This window comes from Lemur catta, chromosome 1 (assembly GCF_020740605.2).
Source record: "Lemur catta isolate mLemCat1 chromosome 1, mLemCat1.pri, whole genome shotgun sequence".
NCBI lineage: Eukaryota > Metazoa > Chordata > Mammalia > Primates > Lemuridae > Lemur > Lemur catta.
In genome coordinates, this window is record NC_059128.1 from 42,983,613 (window position 1) to 43,006,115 (window position 22,503).

The following is a 22,503-nucleotide window of genomic DNA, read 5'->3' on the forward strand; positions in this document are numbered from 1 at the left end:
GAAGTTCCCCACTTTTCCCTTGTTTGCTAGAATTTTTTTAAAAATCAGTTATGGCTGTTTAATTTTGTCAAATTCTTTTTTGTGTCTGAGATGATCATATGATTTTCTCCTTTACACAGCAAATATGGTTTATCACATTGATTTTTGAATATATTTTTAACATAAAACTTATTGGGTCATGATGTAATATCCTTTTAATATATTATTTGAGTAGATTTGTCAAATATTTTTGCATCTATGTTCGTAAGAAATATTTGTAATTACTTTTCATAGTGCCTTCATCTGATTTTGGTATTATTCAGTTCTCACAATAATCCTATGGGGTAGACATTATCCACAGTTTTAGAAATAGGGTTATAGGCACAGAGAAGTTCACAGGTACAAAGAAGTTTAGTAACTTGCCCAAGGTCTAACAGCTGGTAAGTGGTTCAGTTATGCGCTCAGTCATGTCTGATTACTTCTAATTTGTTGAGTGTTGTTTTAATGCTCCACTATGTGGTCAATTTCAAAAACGTTCCAAATGTTAATTTTAAAAAATAAACCCTGCTGTTCGGTATACTTTTATAGTGTTCTATAAATGGTCATTTTTCGGTATCTACATGATCTACATCCATATTTCCTTGATCAATGATGTTAAAATTTCCAATAAAACCTTAGGTTTGTTTTCTCTTTGAAGTTCTATTAATTTTTGTTTTCTTTTGGTTAACATGGCACAATATCTCATTTTCCTATACTTTTAATTTTATCCTTTACTTGTATTAAGAGTGTCTCTTGTAAATAGCATATAGCTGAACTTGTTTTAAAATGAAGTATGACACATTTTCTTTATGCTAGAGTATTAAGTTCATGACACTGACTGGAATATTTTATTTTTTAATTTTCATACTATATTAATTTGATCTTTCTCAAGGTGTTTTTTTGTTGTTACCATGTTGTGGACAAGCTCTCCCCTCATCCTACCACCATTTTCATTTCCCTCTCATAGTTTGAAAGTGACATATTTTTGTTTTTCTTTTGAAAGATATAGTCAACCTAACGTTTAACCAAACACTAGCACCTTACGATGTTTACTCCTCCAAATGACACTAGGACCTTACAATGTTTTATCCCTGTTATTTTGGCTTCCTTATCTATATGCTATTGTACAGGATTTTGGTTCTCTCAATTGTTTTATTCCTATAAATTACAAATTATTTCATACATATATCTTGTTTAGATTTACCAACTTATGTAACATTTTTCTTTGCTCACCATTCCTTCCTGTATTTCAGTAAGGTCTATTGTTTAGATCTTTGTGTGAGGATCAATTACTCACAAACTGTTTTTGTCTCCACAGGCTTTTATTTCATCTCTATTGTTGGCAGTTTCATTATGGGAAGAATCTTAGGTTTCAGGTTACTTTCTTTCATCATTCTAAAGATGTTTTACTGTCTCCTGGATTCCTTAGTTGTTGAACATCAACACACTTTTTTATTCTTTTGTAATATCTTCTGTCTAGTTGCTTTAAAAATATTTTCTCTTTGGTGTTCTGAAGTTTAGCACTGTGTTCATTTTCACAAAGCCTGCCTTGGATTGGCTAGGCTTTCTGATTCTGAAACTTGCCATCTTTCACAAATTAGGGTAAACTCTCAGTCATTATTCCTTTGAATAACTTCTCCAAAATTTCAGTTAGACATATGTTAGACCTGTTCATTCCTCATTCTCTCTTAAAAGGTTTAAAATATAATCAATGGGTTATTTCTCTGGGTGATTTTTTTCTGAGATCTTCTAGCTCACTAATTTCTTTTTAACTATTTAATCTGTTTAACCATCCATTTCACTTTCTTTTTCATTTTTAAAAATGATTATGGGCCAGCCATGGTGGCTCATGCCTATAATCCCAGCCACCTCAAGTGATCCTCATGCCTGGCCAAACCATGAGGATCACCTGAGGCCAGGAGTTTGAGACCAGCCTGAGCAGCAAAGAGAGACCTCATCTCTACAAATAAAAACATGATTATTTCCAAATGTGCCAGTCAATTTTGAGTTTTATCATATTTCAAGTGTTTAATTTCTTAATTTATATAAGTGAATAACTATTTTATACTATGTATTTGATAATTCTGATATCTGCAATCTTTGTAGGTAAGATTCCCAGTGATTGTTAATTTTGCGCTCATGTTCCTTGGAATTTTATTGGTCAGGAGTCTGGTTTTAAAGAACATTCCTCCAGGGATGATTTGCATTTTCTTCCTCCAGGAGCATGAGGTTACTATCAAGCAAGAATAACTTTACATTTCAGGTTGGATCTCCCGACCTCCCCATCCTCCAATCATAGAACTGATGTGAACTCAGGCTTTAAACTGTGTGAGAACAAGGTTGTTGTGCATTCTCAGGGAAGATTTTTCTTTTCCCAATTTGTACCTTCTTCACCCAGAGCCAAGGCAGAGATAGTCACAAATCCCACTATCAACCTCTGAGGACCTGCTTATTTTCCTACTTTATCCACGGAAGGTGTACACTTTAATGATTCTGGTATTATGCTGGAGTGGCTGAGGTCTTAATCAGACCTCACCAAAAGGTATAGCCAGCAATATCACCTCCCTACACCTCCAATACATAAAATTAAAATCTGGATGGTAGGCTAGCAGGAAGCAGCTGATAACCACACTCACCCCCAAGTCAAACATTTGTGGTATTTTATCATTCTGCATTTGCTTTCTTTGTAGCTTCTGGCCTTTGAGGAATTTCCTTACTTACCTGTTCAATCATGCATTGAAAAAGATTAAATACTCTCCACAGCATTGTTATGCATTTCTCTGAATCTCTGGTCAGCCAGATGGCCCTGGCTTCTACACTTGTTTAAACTGGCAGTTAAGTTAGGCATGATGGCTCATGCCTGTAATCCCAGCTACTTGGGGAGGCTGAGCTGGGAGGATCATTTGAACCCAGGAGTCTGCGACTGCAGTGAGCTATGACTGAGCCACTGCACTCCAGCCTGGGCAACAGAGCAAGACCCTGTCTCTAAAAATACGTAAATGAATTAATTAAAGTAGGAGGTAAGAGTCATATGCTGTGGATGAAGGGAGAATAAAGGGTTTTCTAGACAGTGGAAAAGGTTTGAAACAGTATAAAAATGGGAAAGCATGTTAGAGGAGCACTAAATAATAAGCAAAGAAGTGATGGTATCCAGGAAAGTTCATGGTATAGGAAGAGATTACCTGACAAGACTTTATAGCACTTGAGCAATACAGCAGTCTCACATCTGATACATATTAGCCATGTAACCTTGGACAAATCACACCCCTCTTCTACATATTTCATGGGAATTGTAAAGATAAATGTCATAAGGTACTTTGAAAATATTAAATTCATAAAATACAAGGATGTCTTCTGACATAGATATGTATATGAAACTCTGGCCTCACAGATAGTCTCAGGAAAAATAAGATCAAGTTAGGAAATAAAACACAGCTTAGTAGATTCAGACAAAAACAGTTTATAATCACTGACTCATGATATGAAACTTGTTTTACAGACTTTTCTATTTAGTAGAATTTGTTGAAACCAAATTAGCAAGTCCTAATTACTATGGGCCGTTTGCCATGATATAAAAATAGTTTTCTTAAGCAAAACTCTATATTATATGGAATCTTTTAGGCAGAAAAGATTCCAGACAGTACATAATTTACCTCAAATGTCCATCAAAATAAAATTAACTGCCACATATTAGATGGCTAAATATTTTCTATATCTTTTATATTATCATTCAATAATATCATCACCACTGTTCTAGTTGCTATGAGATTAAAAATATGAAAAAATAACTTTTTTTGATAAAATAACTTCTTATCCTCAAGGAATTTCCATTTTTGGTTGTAAAAATACTTTTGTAGGAAATCACAGAACATAACAAAATGAACGTACCTGTAAGTTGAATTGCATATTATTTCAAGTGCCATCAATATTTGGAAAAATACATCCACTAGCAGGGACTGTAATAGCATCCATGGATGTAAGAGTTAAGATTTGGAATTTAATTTTCCTAGCTGTTTTGGCATTGTGATTAAGTCACTGCATTTTATCCTGATTAAGCAACTGGCACTCGTATTACAAATAAAAGGAAAAAATGTCAATATGTCGAAGATGAACTCACTGATTCTGGCATGCATCACAACACTCCAAAGATGGTATACTATCAACTCTCATTTTAAGTCCTTCTACATGTTCTGATGGTAGATAGTCATCAGTTTTAAAGACTGAAGTCTCCTCTGGTAGAATTACAGGAGTATGAACCCTTGTCTGGTAAAGTTCATGTTCTACTGATCCTGCCAGAAAAAGTTCAATATATGCGCTTTTAAGATTAGTGTAAGGGTTTTTTTTTTTTCTCGTCAACTATCTCCTTCTAGGAGATTAAGTATGAAAAGTTGAGAAGCCTAATTGTTTCAGAAAAAGCTACTTCCCCTTATCGCAATTCCATTCAAGTGTAGTCACCAAAAGAAAGTGATTTAGGCAGTTCTTAACTTTTCAAAAACATGAGTTTTAGAACACCCACCCAAATGTGTTCAAAGTAGTAATGGTTACTTTACAGACTATTTTTATATTGATCTGTGGTTTTTTATAGCTAAGTCCTTAAAATTACTTTTAATTAGTGAGAGACAGATCAACAAATGCTTTAAACAAGTCAAAAGTAAAATGGAATTGGTATTAAATATGACAGGTAGTAAAGACAGAGTAAGTTAGTAATCAAGTAGCACAACTATTCAAAAAAGATAATAGGAGCTTTTGGTTTAAAAAATTAAATCTCAAGTAAGTCTTGTATTAATATTTGTCACCACAGAGACTTTTCCTACCACTTTGCTATAATATGAAGAACTTACTAGGAAAAGCTTCATTAATTCAGAATGATCAATGGGAAGTGTATTTCTAGTTGCCTGGAATTGATATAAAAATTTGAATTCTAATACTATTAAATTCAGGTTCCTGTGGATTTTTTCTATTGAATAGGGAAACAATTTCTGCTTAAGATCTCTCTTTTTAAACAGGTTTTCCAAAAAGTCAAAAATTTGCTCTCAAGTACAGGTATGTATCCTAAAATTGTTAGTTTGAGTATAAAAAGACAAGGATAGACAAACAATCCACACCATTCTAGGAGACACTGCAAAAGAAAAAAGCTTTAGCCCAGCTTCTTTCCAAATTATATTTTCTAGGTTAATAGAGTTTTATTGCTGTTTAAAAAATTACAACACACAAACAAAAGATTCATTTAATAGGAAGACTTTTAGACTCTAAATTCTTCCTCACTAGCTTGGAATATTAGCAATCAAAAATCTGAAGACCCAATCTAGATACTCTGTGTATTTTATGCTGTAGAAGCATACTTTTGAATTTTAAGCTTAAATATAGATTTTTTTTTTCTATTGTGATAGTCTTTAGCCACTTTGTTTACCTCCGGGTGAGAGATACTGACTGGGAGAGGGTACAAGGGAATCTTGCGGAACACTGAAAATTCTTTACATCTTAATCTGGGTGATAGTAACATGAGCACATGCATGTAAAATTCCAGCTAGCTGTATATTTAAGACTGTGCACTTTATGGTGTGTTATACCTCAAGAAGTAAAAAGAATGTTTATCCACTTTACGAAATGTCTACCAACTATTTTACAGTGAATCATTAAAATGATTTTTTAAGTGTATAGGGAAAACCAAGTTATTTGATGTTCAAGGCATAAAGATTGCTAGTCACTTTCAGGTAAATTAACTACTATATCTGAAGCTACAGTAAGGTTTCAGTGATGACAAGTCACTAACAGTCAAAAATGGTGGCAGGAAGAATACAATGTATCAGTTTAACCATAAAGGACGGAAGCGTTATAATAGCTTAAACACCTAGAAGATCAGAACATCCTCAAATAAGTGATGTGACTATGGCAGGATTATCTGATTTATGATTACCCACCCTTTTTATTTCTGCTTGTTACTGTTTGGATTTTTGTCATTGTATTGTTTAGGCTCCCAAAGGATGGAGAAAGAAAATAATTAAAGTTAAATTAGGTTTGTTACTATTAATATTTCAACTATTGTTTTTAGTGTGCCAAATAGAATTATGACCGTGATTTTAAAATTATGCATTCCACTTCCAATTTATTAAAGGAGAAAAGAGTTGGTTTATGCAGGAAATGTAAACAATCTGCCTCAAATGTTTTTTACTTTTGCTTGGAACTACATTAATTCTCATCACCTCCAATAGCCTTTGAGAGGATTAGCTGCATAGACCAATATTGTTCTATATTAGTCAGTATTAAGCATATGATGTCACCTTGTTTCCTCCCTTCCTCAAGCTTTTCTTTTGGGGGGAAGGGAAATTTTGGGGGGCAATTCTTGAAATACTGTGGCTTAAACACCACAAGCTGACACACATGATGGACAACCTTACACTCCCAAACCTGTTTGAAATGGGTCAAATACCTAAGCGCTGCAGAACAATGCAATCCAACCAGCAATTCCCCATAAAAGAGAAAGGGGGTGTGATTAGGTTCCAGATATTAAGCAAGTTACTGCAAAAGCAGTGTGATTTGTTTCCGCAATAGGCACAGGTTAAGCTAGTATTTTCTCTCTTAATTAGCTCCAAAAAAGACTAAGATCTGAGAGGTAGAATAAATCTCCAAAGCATGAAGCAACTGGGACAAGCATTAAGGGCTTTATGGAGGTCCTTACACTGAACCTCAGCATTGGTTATTGATCATTAACCCTGCTGGGGAACTATCAAACGGAATTTGTGTGAGGCTTATCGAGCCACAGGAAAGGAGATGCAAGAGGGAATATAAGCTTCTAATAAAAGAAACGCAGCAACAATAGCAGAGGAACAGCTCTCTCTGCCTGGTGACGTAATGGCTGGCAGCAGTCCAGCTTCAGCAGAGCTGCTGCTACCTCAGCATCCAACCTCCCTCCACACAGTCCAGCTTCGGCAGAGGTACCGGGGCTGCTACTTCTTGCGATGCCACTTTGGTGGTGCCACCAACACCTTACTTAGAGGGCCAGAACACCGAACAAAGGGTTGTCTTACTGTTTTAAGTTGACAGAACACACACATTCTCACTCACTTCCCCCAAATTACCTCAGGAATAGAGTCAATCAGCTGCTTAAGTTTAGGGCGAAAACACTGGCGCACACTCCAGGCATGCCTCAGTTTCCCCATGCTGGTCTCCAGTCCGCCCCTCACTCCCCACCCCCACCCCCGCCGGTCCTTAGCGGGAGTTGATCCGGGCGGCCCGCTCGCCCTCCCGGGCCCCGCATGCTGGTCCTCCCGCCTTACCTCCGCCAGGTAGAGGTTGAGGAGACAGAGCGTGGAGAACTGGAGACAGGAGGGGAAGCAGTAGAGCAGCCAGTGGGGGAAGAAGTGCAGGTGAGCGGGCGGCCGGAGCAGGGGCAAGGAGCCGCTGAGCGAGAAGGCGGCGGAGAAGAGGGTGGTCCTGAGCGCTGCCCACAGGAGACAGAGGAAGAGGCAGAGGCTCTGGTAACTCAGCCTCCGCTCGCGGTACAGGAGCAGCCGCCACAGCTGCAGGTAGGCAAAGGCGAAGAGCGCGGCGTAGAGCACGGCGTGCAGGACGCTCAGCGCCAACTGCACGGAGCCCGGCACCGCGGCGCCTGAGGCAGCAGCGACGGCGCCTCCGCCTCCGCCGCCCCCGCCGGGCGTCGAGGGCTCGCGGCCGGCCGCGGGGGCGGCAGCGGCCGCCGGACCCGGCACCGACACCCTCATGAAGGGGTTAGGGGGTGCGCGAGGGAGCGCGGGAAGGAAGGGGCCGGACTCAGAGCCGCCGTCGAGGGGGAGGACTGTCCCCTTACCCCCCACCCACCCCAGCCTCCAACCCCAGGAAGCGCCGTGACGGGACCCGGAGTCCCGCGCAGAGCGGCCGCGGCTCCCCCCGACCCCGCCTTCTCTTCCCCCCACCCCCCGAGGGTCTCGGCTCCTCCTGCTGCGGCTCGGCTCCGTAGCTGCAAAAAACAACTCTCGGCTGGAGACAATCAGCTGAGAAACCCGAGCATTTGAGGCGCTCGCTCCGCACTGTGGGCTCGCGCCGATTGGCTCAGGCGGGCACGCCCCCTGAGCGCCGTGCTCGGAAGGCCATGGGCCGCAGAACCAGTCGCTCGGGGACCCCGAGATCTGATTGGGTTTCCGCTTTCTCTGCTTTCTCCCTCCCTCTACTCCCCACCCACGCTGCTGATTGGCCCAGCCATTGCACCGCCCGTTCGCGCCGGCGGGAGGACTCGGCACTCGTCTGTCACCAGGGGCGGCTCTTGCTCCGCCCCCTGCGCTTCCCGTTGGTTGGAGATTCCCTCACGTAGGGAGCACGAGGAGAAGGAGGAGCCTTGTGGATTGTTTTTTTGCCCAGCAGGCCGACTCCGCTGTGCAGGTGGCGGCCTCAAGCGCGCAGAGCGGAGGCGCCACGCTCTCGCAGGTCGGCGAAGCGGTTCGCGGCTGCCTGGTTAGCCCCGTGCGGCCCCGCCTTCTGCATCCTGCTCCGTGGTTTGGCGGCGGGAACCGTCGGCCGCGCGGCGTCAAGGACCGCCCGGGTCCCTGCCCGCAGGTCTCGCACGCAGGTCTCGGACAGGTAGGTGGCGGCGCGGGTCCTTGAGGCTGTGGTTTCTGCCTGCAGAAAGGGGGATTCAGACCAAGCGGCTTTCCTCAAGCAGAGGCTGCACGGCCGAGCTCTGGCGTCTAGCTTGCCCCGCCTCTGGGGCCCAAAAGCGGCCTCACCTGGACCCTGCTGATGGGACGTTTTGCTTTCTTCTTTTTTCGCTTCGTGAGCGGCGGGAACCAACGTGAGTCCTTTCTAGGGCTAGGGGATGGAATGACGCTACGGGTAAACCGAGGCTCTTAAGTGAAAGACCCTCCCTAGGGAAATGTCCTTTAAAGGAAGAATGGTATTATTATCAGATGGATGTCGAAGCGATCTGTGAGTAGGGCTTCTTTGAAACTTAGAATTTGGAAACGGTCTGTGCATAAGTTTGGGGAAAAAGGCAGAAACAGACCTGTAAGTCTTTGATTATCTGGAGAGGGAGTAGAATAGTCCGTGTTCCTTAAATTCCACATGTATGGAAGCCTTAGTGCTGTGTATGGTAGATGGTGGCGCTATTCCTGGGGCTGACAGAAAATAAATGCTGTTACGTTGCTGCTGTAAATAATCCAGGAATAAACAGATCTCCAAACCTATATTGGGCCTGACATAACATTTGTTGGCTTTTTTTTTTGTATTTGGTAATAAAATGAGAAAAGTAGTGCACGATTAAGAGGAAATAATTTTTGTTATCTTTAGAATGTACGGCACATTACAAATTCAGTATCCTCGTGAAAGACGCTGCTACATTTACTGGAGCATTCGAGACCCAGCCTTTCCTGCCTCACCATCCTTTGTCCTGTGCTTTGCCCTAGAAGAGTTGCTTTCTTTTTTTCCCTCGCTAAGTGTTCCACAGGGAACTTTAAAGTCTATTTTGTACTCCAGATTCTGGAACAGTAGTTCACCTAGGCACCAGATGCTGGTGTGGTTTGAGTTCTTCATAGGTGTGCTGACAAACTGTGATAAATGTACAAGCCTGGCACTAAGTGGACATTCCTCAGAAGAAACATTCAGCAGAGGAGTGCAGTGTACAGGAGGGTACAGCTTTTTGTGAGAAGTTAACAGGCCTAACCCAACATCAGTGCTTTGGAGAAGGATCTCATGTTTATTGAAACTTAAGAACTTCACCTCATGGATTCTTAGAGAATGTGGTTAGGGCAGTACACAGTTCTCTATGGGACAAAGTGCTCATGATAGCAGTGAGGTAATTGATTGTGGTTATGTGCTTAAGCACTTAAGTATAAAATCAGAGTTATGCGATTTTAGGCACTTGTCAAAACCAGGGACACCACATATTGTCTGGCATGGCCTATTTGTGCATCTTCCATAATCAATGAGGTACAAATTTCAAGTCATGAATAGACTTTTACCCTAGTGGGGTCTTTCTTTTTCTCCCATATTCTCCACTTAAAGTGGTAGTAAACATTGGGATAGTACCCATACTAATTTTAGATCTTTGCTTGTGAGACTCCCCCCACCGTGTGTCTGAGCAAGTCTGGATAGCCTCCTCCTTTCTCCCTTTCTTTTTGGGGGATGAGTGTGGGCAGTACAGATAGAGGATTTTCCTCCCAAATGTTTTGAAGGGGCTCTAAAGTGGAGAGATGTTGATTCCTTTTGTTGCCTCCTTTAAGTCTTAAATAATGAACTGTGTTGAGATCTAATCAACGTTTTATTTGAGGCCTGGTTCAGTGAGCAGGTTCTGTTCTTCAGTAGCAGCATTGCACTCCAAGTAAGCTAACTTTAGACACCATGTTCTTACAGGAACTTTGTAAGCATTATATGCCTCATTTGTTGCAAAATATGAAATGTGTCTTTTTCCAGAGAATAGTGCCCACAATCTTGATACAGTTTATTTAATAGTTATAGTTGTTAATTTCCTCTTTTTCCTGAGAGGGATAGCCATTAATTTTATCGTTACTCATAAAGGAATTTTAGGCCTATAAAGGGGAAACTAACTAAAGTTCTCCTAGAAAAGCTTGCTGCCAGATATTCTAAAATTTAAATGTGTACAAAGGCACAAAAGTTGAATATTGTTCTGAGAGGGCAGATTGCTCTAGCACAGTAGTCTTTCAAACGTAAAAGCAGAGAATTGTTTGCCAAGTATTACTATAATATAAACAGTACCCAATCCCAAAATGGGATTGTCCTAGCTATAGAGGGCTACCAGCTGTCCCCTGCCTAAGAAACACGTAAATGCAAATCTTCACACTATCTCCTTACTAACAGGAAGACCGGTGTTTTTCTCTTGAAGCATTTCCTCCTTGATGCTCTTTGGGGGCTTTCTTAATATTCTGGTGCTGAACAAAATACACTTTTGTTGCCTTTAGCAATTCATTTGCAAGCTTAGCCCTTTTTGTACCATAGCTTCACTGACCCATTTAACAGTGCTTGTTACTCTCTTGTATTTGTCCTTAGTTACATGTCACTCTTTCTATTATTTAATGACCTGGGCATACACACTTGTTTAGAGTTTAGGGATGAGACAAAAGTTACATCTTATATGCCAACACTGATCCGTGCTGACAGCAGCATTATACTGAAGAATTGAGGGCCCCTCCCAGGCCCAAAGAATAAAAGTCTGTACATAGTTGGGAGGTATATATGTGTAGTATTGGCAAACATTTGCCTATGAATTTTCCCTTCTTTTGGTATTAGCATCTGTTATGGTAACAGCAAAGGTACAGTGTGTCATGATTCATGACACATGTATACTGACTTTTAAAAACTTCTAGAAGTTACATGTATCACTTTGCACATTTCATTGGTCAGATTAACTCATGGCCATACCTAACAGTAAATTGCATTTTAAAGAGTCATCTTCCCTTTCGGAATCTTCCTACAGTGGAATTGGGTCAATTTCCTGGGAATTCTTTGAAACATCTAGCTTTAAAATCTAGGATATGCATTTTATGTTCAAGTTACTCTCTTCTCACTTATTACATAAGACCAGGTATACCAACAAGACTGGGCTGGGTTTTACTGTGATGGTAATAGCAAAACTTTGAGAGTTTAAAACAACAAAGTTTATTTTATGATCACATTGAGTCATCTGGAAGCTTTGTCCTGTGTTGTTCTTTTTCTGGGACTTGGGCTGACAGAAAAGGCCTTATTTTGACTTTAATCAGTCATCATAGCAGAGGGAAAGTATGTCATGATTCATGACATATGTATACTGGCCCTTAAAAACCTCCAGAAGTTACATATGCCACTTTGTACATTTCATTGTCCAAATCAAGTCATGGCCATACCTGACTCAAGGAAGTAGGAAGTATATAATCTTAATGTGTAGAGAACTAGAAACATTTGAAAAGCCACCCTTGTCAACAAATACTCTCCTTCCTACATGTAGTTCCATCCTTGACTTTTCCCAGTGGAGATAATCCAAACATCCTGTCCAGTCACTGTGTTAAGCTTAAAGTCCAGGATCTCTGAGTAATGCCCAGTAGTGGTAATCTCTTTACTGGTCTAAACATAAGTTATGTCTCCCACCTCTGTTGAATACATAGGGTAATGGTGAGGCAGATAACTATAAGTATTCCCATTTGGAGAGGGGGAGAATGGAAGACACATATCAGACTCTAGACTGTAGCAATCTGTAGTTGAAATCTCTCTGGGCAGTTGGTGCTAGGGCTCTAGTTCTGTTCCCTGGGTTCTCTAGGCTAGTTTAAAAACACAACTCCAATTTAATTTGAATGTTTAGTAAAGGTGATGAAAATGAATTATAGTTTAACACTAGCTGAGGTATTCAAACCTTAATGATCCCCATTAAAAATCAAGGAATTAGGGATGGGGGAGAGTGTAGGAGAGATCCAAAATGACTTCTCATAGCACTACTGTGTGCATAACTTTATTTTTCAGAGTTTTCGTTAGGGTGGTAGGAGTTTATGAAAGACAACTTTAAAACTTATTCTGAGTTAAATGTTGATTTTTAAAAGTGTTAAACTAGACTTGTTGCAGCCTTTCAAAAGTAAAAGTCTTACCATACTACATATATAGTAGAATATAATTTTTCTATAATCAGGCACCTTTTGCTGCTTTTGAGTACGACTGTTTTCCTGTTTAGATTTTAAACATTGCCAGAGAGAAGAATCTGTTCTATTCTTCCAATTGTAGCATAGTTTGACAGCTCTAGATGCAGCATTTCTGTGATTAAAAAAATGAGTGTTTATCAAGAAATCTAGAGGACTAGCCCTGTTTCCTCAGACTCCAACTTTATTTGCACTCTGTTACTGGTGACGAGCTTTCTTTTTTTCTTTTTTTTTTGAGACAGAGTCTCACTTTGTTGCCTGGGCTAGAGTGAGTGCCATGGTGTCAGCCTAGCTCACAGCAACCTCAAACTCCTGGGCTTAAGCGATCCTACTGCCTCAGCCTCCTGAGTAGCTGGGACTACAGGCATGCGCCACCATGCCCGGCTAATTTTTTCTATCTAATTTTTTAGTTGTCCAGATAATTTTTATTTCTATCTTTAGTAGAGACGGGGTCTTGCTCAGGCTGGTCTCAAACTCCTGACCTCGAGCGATCCACCCGCCTTGGCTTCCCCAGAGGGCTAGGATTACAGGCGTGAGCCACCGTGCCCGGCCTGGTGAGGAGCTTTCTGACATGTGATTATTTACTTCAGAACTAGAGTTTCAAGCACCTACATTAATTATTTTATATTGTGTGCAGAGTAGTGTATCTTTTAATGTCATATACGATACACTATACATATTGCATTTGTGCTCTTTTAAAATTTTTGTACTAAATAATAGAAAATATTTATATTCTTTGTGAGCTTTGAATAGATGACATTATTACTTTCACAAAACCTTTTTCTCGGCTGGGCGCGGTGGCTCACGCCTGTAATCCTAGCACTCTGGGAGGCCGAGGCAGGTGGATCGCTCGAGGTCAGGAGTTCAAGACCAGCCTGAGCAAGAGCGAGACCCCGTCTCTACTAAAAATAGAAAGAAGTTATATGGACATCTAAAAATACATAGAGAAAAAAATTAGCCGGGCATAGTGGCACATGCCTGTAGTCCCAGCTACTCGGGAGGCTGAGGCAGAAGGATTGCTTGAGCCCAGGAGTTTGAGGTTGCTGTGAGCTAGGCTGACGCTACGGCACTCTAGCCAGGGTGACAGAGCGAGACTCTGTCTCAAAAAAAAAAACAAAAAAAAAAACAAAAACTTTTTCTCAGTTATTCTGTTGCATTGTTATCCTGAGCAAGCGCTATACCAAATATCTTGTATAATGTGTATATGGAAGATTAAATTTTACTCTTGTGTGGTAAGACTATTCAGTTACTAATTTAACAGTTGAAATTCCAGCACAAAGTCCACAATGTATTCAGAAATCCAAATTGGTGTCATACATTTCATTTTGATATGAACTTTGCTTTGCTTTCCTTCGTTCTAAGACTCCATTTTGCAATAAACATTTTGACAGTTAAAAATAATGAATTATAGGAAAAATGAAATAAGTATGAAATTACAAGCCAAATTTAAAAGTTATTAGATTCAACAAATATAAAATTACTGTCTGAAATGGCTGGAAAAGCTTGGAAACATTTACATTCAAATTCTATATTTATCTCAATATTATAGACCAGTAACAAATAGTTCTTACTCTGCCTGTGCCCTAGAGCATAGTTCTCCATGGTCCGTGGCTTTGTCCTATAAGAGGTCCTTCCATTTTAATTCTTGGCCACATCTGAAGTTGGCTTTGGAGAATATGGCCTCTTTCCATGACTGAGCAGTTTTGTCAGCTTGCTTCATGACCATAGAAGGGTGGATTGTTTTAAGTTTTGAACATTTAGTCTCCTGTATGGTGGTTCTGCTCTGAGTATCTTTGTTTTAATACCTTGTTAAGCACAGCCAGCCATCACACAGTACTAATCTTCTGTCTTCCAACCTCTTCTTTTAGGGCTATAAATAAATTCATTAGCCACAGGAACCTAGGTAGAGGTTCATTATAAATTTATTAGGTACATGTCACCTCCAAGATATTGCAGTGATGGTTTTATCAATGTTTTAACTTCTTAATGTGGATCACTTGTTGCTCTTCAGTCTCTGAAAAATATTTCCTTGAGTAGGCCCAGAACACTTTGGTGCTGCTTGGCCCCAAGCCAATATTTTGGGGTTTTTGTTAAGACGGTAGGTATTTCATTTCTAGTTTGTATACCAGTGAAGATAGACTGGCTTATGCTGCAATAATAACCCCTCAAATCTCAGTGGCAGAAAACAGGGTTTATTTCTTCCTTATGTCACATGCTCGTAAGGAGCTTGTATACACATTAGATGGGGTTCTCTGCACTGTCATGCTGACAGAACAGCCACCATTTGAACATTTCTGTTGACTGTGACAGAAGGCTAAATAAAGCATGACATATCATATGCTAGTTGTTAAAACTGTGTCCTAAAAGAGACATTTGCCACCTTCACTCTTTATTGGCCATAATAAGTTGCATGGTGGCCATAAATAATTTCACCAGAGGGTGGGGAATGGAGGGAGCTTAAGTGTTATCTTACCTTATACTTTAGTGGAGAACTGGAACCATACTAATGAACTGCCACACCAAGATAATGAGGTCACATTTCTCCCAAGGTACTCATCACCTTGTTCTGATATTTAGATTTTTGAAGTATTAAGTATTGTTTTTTATTCCCTTTTCTAATCACTGGAGGGGGAGAAGGTCACCAAGTACCTTTTGTATCTTTGTTTTCAGTCTGTTTTGGCTCATATTCTTTTTCGTTACCCACATTCCCTTCCCTTTAGTTTAAAGATCTTTTTATGAGGACAGCTTGTCTCTGGCAAATTCGATTTATTAATAGTTTGCATGCACGTGAAATGTCCACTCTCCTATGGCCCCAGAGGGTAGATTGGATTAATATGAGTAGTATGGAAGATTTGATTATATACTAGTAATAGTTTTTCTTTTTAAATCAAAGTGAAAAAGGTACAGTATTTGAAGAGTCAGATGGTTCTGACTGTTACAGGCTTTAAAAGTCCCCTTGGTATCTTCCTCCCCTCCCCCCCATTTCTTCTTCCTTAGAGGCAGTTACTTTCAACTGCTCACTGTTTGGGCTTTTACTTTCTTATTTCCAGTAAACTTGGTTTTTGGTCTTGGGAAAGATAAAGATTTAGTTCTTTCATACTTTTCCACATCCCACTGTGTGCTCCCTTATTTTCTGTCTCCCCATCCTCTCAACTGTGGTTATGGTTCTGGTTAAATAATTATTCAATGTTTATTTCATTATGAAGACATAAATTCTATTTCTAACTGACCCATGCTATATTCTCTGCTTTAAATAATTTTAAAATAATCAAATCTTATCAAAGATGGAACAAACCAGAGATTACTACTGAGTTCCTATCTCTAAATGTCTGTAAGAGTGATCACCAGTGTCTCTAATTGACGAAAGCACAGTACTTTCACATACATAATCTCATTCGTCTAATGGGATAGAAGATGTGGGAAAGTATTTAAGCATTGGATGTGCAGTTAGACCTTTTGGTGCTACAAAATACATTCTAGGGACATTAGTGTGTTAAAATAATTGAATTGTAACCTGAAGGCCAGAGAAAATGATATTTTATCCTTGAATTTTTCAATTTTGCTTTCACTTAATGTTTTACAGTTTAATTAGGTTATAGTTACTTCATACATAGTAATGAATGTTATGTAGTTATTCCCTTAGTCTTGGAAATGCATGCATTTCTTTCTAGGATATAAAGAAAATAGTGGATGACCTATTTTAAAACATCCCCATTAATATAAAGTGGCTTTAAAATAGGCTGGTTTAAGATGGTTATAATGTATAATCAATTTTAATGTCAAGGATACCCCTTAATTATATCATTAAAATTACATTTTTATATACCTCTCACAGTTCTCACTCCTCATTTTGCTTTGAGTTTTTGAACTCTTGACTCATTATTAAAAATTGATGGCAAATTTGTTCACTGTTTGATATATACTGGCTCTAATGAACAGAATTATTAGGAAGTTATGAATAAGTAATTAGTTCCTTTTGTAGGAATACCTGTTTGTTAAGGAGAAGTATCATGTTCTTCTTGATAATATTGAATGACCAGAGTAAATATCCAATATCATTTTTCCATAAATTTTTAGTCTTTTATAATTTTTTCTTTATTGAAAAATTCTACCCTTATGAGTATATGGAAATAAGTTTTGCTGTTTTTTCCTATTGCCTATTTTGAGAGAGTGATCTTGCATTTGAAAGATATGGGTCCTGTTTGAAATTAAAAAAGAAAAATTAAAACAAACTTCTCACCTATACTTGTGGGTGTATCTTTTCCTTCTAGAAGTATGATATTTTTATATTATACTAATTTTCCTAAACTATCTTTTTTGTAAACTTAGATAACATAGATCGTCAGTAGAAAAACTTCTTGAAGTTGTTTAAGAAAAATGTGAAAGTAGCAAAAAAGAAAACAAAGAGACTGACAGCAGATACAGAGGACAGCATGGAAGTAAGTATACCAGGGAAGAAGATGAGAGGAGGATATCTGGAACAAAATCTGAGTTCAGAAAATAGAATTAAAGTATGAGTTGAAAAAGATATTTAAATTTCTAAGCAGTATAAAGAAATCTAAGGCTTAAATGTTACAAATGTATATATATTTAGAAGGAATGTTCTACTTTTAACAGGTGTCTTCTAGGGGATTTAAAGTACAAAGAAAGTAAATATAGGGAACATATTTTGGATATCTCACTCCCATGTTAATGGTATTAAGTAACTATTATAGAGAAAGATAAAATGCCCAATTTAAAAAATGGATTGGAGAATGTTTGAGAATTTTAGAACTCTTAAAGATGACAATTAGCTTAACATACTTCAGTAAATATCTATGAAATTCAAGATAATTAGTTAAGTATTTTCTAGATATCTTTGTAAGTATCAAAAAAAAATCAATAGTATTACAATAACTCAAACTTTTACTACAAGGAAATAGTAAAGTACTAGCAAAATCAAATAATGTAAGTAATGACTTTTTCTTTTCATAGGTTTCACTTCGTTAATTCATTTTATAAATCCATTCAGCAAAACTTTGTTGAACACCTACTCTGTGCCAAGTATTGTCCTAGACAACAGAACATAGCAGTGAACAAAACAGACAAAACCACCTGCTCATATGCAACTACAGCCAGTGATGTCTCCCAGCTTCAATGTATTTAGAGTTGGGATTTCTTTTGTCATAACATACAATTTTTACAAGTCAACAGTAGACTCTTTACCAGAACTGAGTCCTCAGAAATATTTCAGTACATTGCAACCGGGAAAAGCCTCTTTAGCTTATTTTTGTCAAGCTGGTAAGCATTATTTAAAATCTAATATAACTCTTGTGATGTTTGTGTTGCTTTTCAGTCAGTGTCAGGATCAACAATATGTGCTATAAAGCTGTTACTATAATGTGCCTGCCTGGATTTGAATCTGGATTCTGCCACTTGGCCTGTGGTGTGACCTTGGTCAAGTTACTTAGCTTCTCTGTGTGTCTCTTTCATCATTTATTAAGAGACAATAGTACTTTATAAGGTGGTTGTGAGGATTAAATGAGTATACTTAAAATATACTTAGTCTGTAGTAAATACTAGATAGGAATTAGCTACTAATATAACATCTGAATTTCATGTGGCCATTTCTGGAAGAATGCTTTCTCATGTTTTTAATATGTAAATATTTAAAAAAGTTTTTAAAACTTTAAATGTATTAGTAACGCTTTAGTTTAAGACTCTGGTTTAGCTGTATCATTAATTATACTGAATTAGCTAATATGACTATTGAACATAACTAATTGTAATAGTCTTGTTTAAGTCTCTTCATGCCTTAAAAATACTATTCTTGGAATTAGTAAGTGAAGTGAATCCACATTTCTTTTGGCTCCCTTATTATAACTGTGTTTTGAAAATGATATTTTAAAATCATTTTGAAAGTTTTGTGTATATGTACATGTGTGTTGTGTATGGTATTAAACTTGGAAGAATAATGCCGAATGCTAGGTTTAAATTAAACATTTATTTATTATAATCTTGTTTTAGAAAACTTTTAAAGTCATTTGCAAAGTTAAAATATATCATGTAAAAACATTAGAAATAAGAATAATGAGGCAATAGGAAAATAAGAGTATGAAAATATGTAACTTTGGTATGTTTAATTATTTGTTTTTGTAGGCTAGTTGGATAAATGAATATATTCTGTGTTTGCAGATTTTGACTTTAATTTTAAAAATTCATCTTTTTTAAGGGGCAATTGATAAACATTCATGAAACATTTCTTATTTTAGATTCTCCCAGTACATCTGTATTTCTTGAAGAACTGAATAAGGCTGTTGGACCTCTCCAGGACTATGGAATTTCAGTTGCAAAGGTAGAAAGATATTTATGTTAGTAAAATATTAGTGACAAATATTTTACAACTCTATGGCTTAAGACTGAGTATTTTATCATACTTTTGTTTTACATCTCTTTCAAACTGGAAAAATACATTTTTTTCATAAGAATAAAGAAGCACAGAAAGATAGTTTCAGATTATTGTGTAACATAGTACATGTAGAGAAAAAAGGCTGTTTAAAAATTTTTAGCTTAGAATTTAACATTATTCTGTAAATCACTCTATTGGCCCTATTGTGTCATCTTTCAAACCTATAATTAGATATTTTTGTTTTGTTTCATTTTGCCTGATGAATATTTCTTAATAGATGGCCAAAATTCAACTATTTATTAAATTTTTATTAGCACAAACTGAAGTAACAAAATTGAGGTAACTAAAGAATTCTTTTCTATTCTTCGTAGTCTTTATAATTGCTTATATTTTGGTTTCTCACATTTATTTTTAGAACAAAGTTAGGACAACTCAGCTTGAAGTTATATATTTAATTATTTTCTAAAAAAATGTTCAAGTTTGTCAAGCAGTATTATGGAAAATTTCCATATGCATCATGCATTAGATAGCTATGTAAGCCTTTTATTTAATTTAAACAGAGAATTTCTACATCAGGAAACCAAATGAGAAGTAACCCAGTGATACTAAATTCTTTTAGATTAATGTCTACCTCACTTTTCATGTACATGTATTCTTAGTTCATTAGCTTTCTTTCTCTAAGAGATGGCTGTTGTCCCCCTTGGACTCTGTAGCTAGAGTTCCCAGGACAGGAAGCATAGAAAGGTTAACTAACCTTGGCTATATACCTTAAAAAAAAAATTTTTTTTTATGCGCCAAGTCTGTATGTATAGAGGTCTCATTTAAGATAATGGTACTCATCTCCAAGGATCTTTGAATAAAATTTTAAGCTAAAATGTAGAAATGAAATAGTAGGTTGGTGTGAAACTCAAAAGAGGTAATCATGCTATTTGTCTAGTAAGTAGTAACTTTATCTAGTAACTGTAGATATTAAGCTTCATGCCTAGGGTGTTGCGTTTATGAGATAATATAACTGAGACTCTTTATTTTATGGTTGAAGATGCTGAGCTATTTGGAAAGGAAACCTGTGTTGAGTACCTAGCTCAGTGCCTTGCACATAGTGGATACTCAGTAAATATTTGTGAGATTGAAATGAGCTTACAATATTTAGTTTTGTTTTGGCTAGAATGATGACTAAGACTCACACCTTTCCTTTGGAGAGTTTATGTCCTAAATAGGGAGACTAAAATATATTCACAGATTATTTTAAACTAGCAGAACCTGATTATTGCATTATATAATAGAGATACAAATAAAGTATGAAAGAGGTTTAAAGGAAAGAAAGCCTATATCTGATTGTTGAGGTGGAAAGTCACAGATGGTATTGGGAAAGACTTCATAAAAAGAAGCATTTAAGACTGTTTTCATAAGTTATGAATGCAAGAGGCAGAAGTAGATGAAAAGAACACTACAATATAAACGGACTTAAATGTTCCAGTTAAGACAAAAATTGTCAGGCTGAGTATAATACCCAAATCCAACTGTATGCTATCTAGAAATGCGACTAAAATAAGTGTTCAAAGTAAATGAAGGTAAAAGATATATTATACGAGTGATAACCAAAAGAAATCTGGTGTAGCTATATTACTATATCAAATTAGATTTTAAAACAAAAACTTTTCCATCATCCTTTTCTTTCTCTCGTAACCAATCCATCTACTACAAGGATCTACAGTGAAAACTTTTCAAATCTGACCACTTCCTGTAAAACAAAAACTTTTTCGTCATCTTTTTCTTTCTCTCGTAACCAATCCATCTACTACAAGGTTCTACAATGAAAACTTTTCAAATCTGACCACTTCCTGTACTTTCACTTCTACTTCTCCTTTTCATCACTTCTCATCTGGGAACCACAATAACCTCCTAATGATTGGCCTTTCTCCTTTCATTCTTGTCCTTTGACAGACTTCTCCATTCGTAGTCAGATGTGTCAGAACACAGTGCTACCCTGCTTAGAAAGGCTTCCCATTACAGTTAGGAGAAAATTGAAACTCCTGAGTATTGTGAACACTGGCTTTGTCTCTGATCTTGTTTTCTGTCCCTCTCTCTACTTTGCTCCGTTTGTTCCTGATACCTACTGGTCATCTTTCTGTTACTTGAATTTGCTAGAAGTGCTATTATCACCAGGCCTTTGCAGGTGTTTTCCCTTCTGCTTACAACTCTTCTCTGCCACATTTTTATGTATTTGTATGCATTATTTCATTACTTCAGTTCTTTGTGCAAATGTCACATCCTCAGAGAAGCCCTCTTTGATTATCTATCTAAAATACTCTATCACATGCTACCCCTTTATAATTTTTAAATTTATAGCACTTAATATTACATATTAATTCATTTTTAATTGTTTCTACTTTTAGAATGTAAGTTCTGAAGATTTTTATTTGGAACTTACCTATACCCCCAGTGACTAAAACAGTGACTGACATATGGTAGGTGATCAAAAACTGACTTTAAAAAAATTTTGAAAAAACTGCATACACTAAAATTCACTTTTTGGTTATGACTATACTCTGACTTTTTGTTCCAATTCTCTATTCCTGATATCTTTCCTGAATATCAGTTCCCCATTTAAACAAATGTCACTTCCCCAGTTGTCATTGTACTTCCCCAGTTGTCATTGTGCTTCCTCAAACTCTATTAAAATTAAATTGAACAACAACAAAAAAACCCCACCTTAAAATAAGCAGACAAAAACCTTACCAATACCAAATCCAAAACAAAATAACTATTCTTCTAGCCCAAGTTTTGATTAGTTATGTTTGTAGCTACCCATTTGCTCCATCTAGAAACCCCTTCATTCTCATTTTCTCCTTCTTCTCCACCTCTGTCCCATGCTATGTGGACACACTCAGTCTTCCCCCAAGTTATACACCTCTTGACTCTCTTGTGTCCTTTTTGGCATTAATTCAGGTCCCAGTCATCCTTGATCTATACTAATGTGATATTCTTTTAATCTACACCTCCTTATCCTTTGTGCTCTTTTGCCACCTTCTCTTTTACTTCATGTTGCTGCCAGGATTGCCCTTATAGTTTTAATATTTTTAATTGTCCTTGTATTTATTAATTTTCAGACTATAAGCTATCCAGCGCTGGTATGGCTGCTCTAGCATCATCAGGGACTCAGGTTCATTTTTTTCTGTTTTGCTGTCCTTAGAAATTAGTTTCTTCCTTAAAGATGCCTTATGGCCTGTGATTGCTGCTGGTATTCTAGTGTTCTTACCTGTTTTTGACCAAAAAGAAGTAGAAAGATCAAGAGTATCAGTCAGCCATCTGTTAAGAGACTTCTAGGAATTCCAATGCAGGGACTTCTCCTCACAGTTTGGCCATTCCTAGCTGTTGGGGAGGCTAGGAAAGCCTTTTAATGTGGTACTTGCAAAAGCAAAATTCTGTTAGAAAACAAAAGGAGAGGATGGATTTGGCGTAGGAAACCAGCAGTATCTGCTATCCCTG

At 37.7% G+C, this 22,503-nt stretch overlaps 2 protein-coding genes across 3 annotated transcripts in view; one reads left to right on the top strand and one right to left on the bottom strand.

Annotated features, from left to right (window-relative positions):
• GPR137C (G protein-coupled receptor 137C) overlaps positions 1–7,739 on the bottom strand; it is a 66,048-nt gene extending 58,309 nt beyond the window's left edge. Inside the window, exon 1 of the mRNA XM_045567071.1 lies at positions 7,296–7,739. Within this exon, the coding sequence (XP_045423027.1) occupies positions 7,296–7,739 (444 nt within the window). The remainder of the gene's footprint in view (positions 1–7,295) is intronic.
• A 784-nt stretch (positions 7,740–8,523) lies between these two features.
• TXNDC16 (thioredoxin domain containing 16) overlaps positions 8,524–22,503 on the top strand; it is an 82,137-nt gene continuing 68,157 nt past the window's right edge. Inside the window, exons 1-3 of one of the 2 annotated variants that reach the window (XM_045567084.1) lie at positions 8,524–8,592; positions 17,601–17,906; positions 18,878–18,960. In XM_045567084.1, coding sequence (XP_045423040.1) covers positions 17,729–17,906; positions 18,878–18,960 — 261 coding nt within the window. In that variant the 5' untranslated portion in view covers positions 8,524–8,592; positions 17,601–17,728. Of the gene's footprint in view, positions 8,593–16,959; positions 17,066–17,600; positions 17,907–18,877; positions 18,961–22,503 lie in introns of those variants that run through there. The other variant, XM_045567076.1, reaches the window with a different exon arrangement.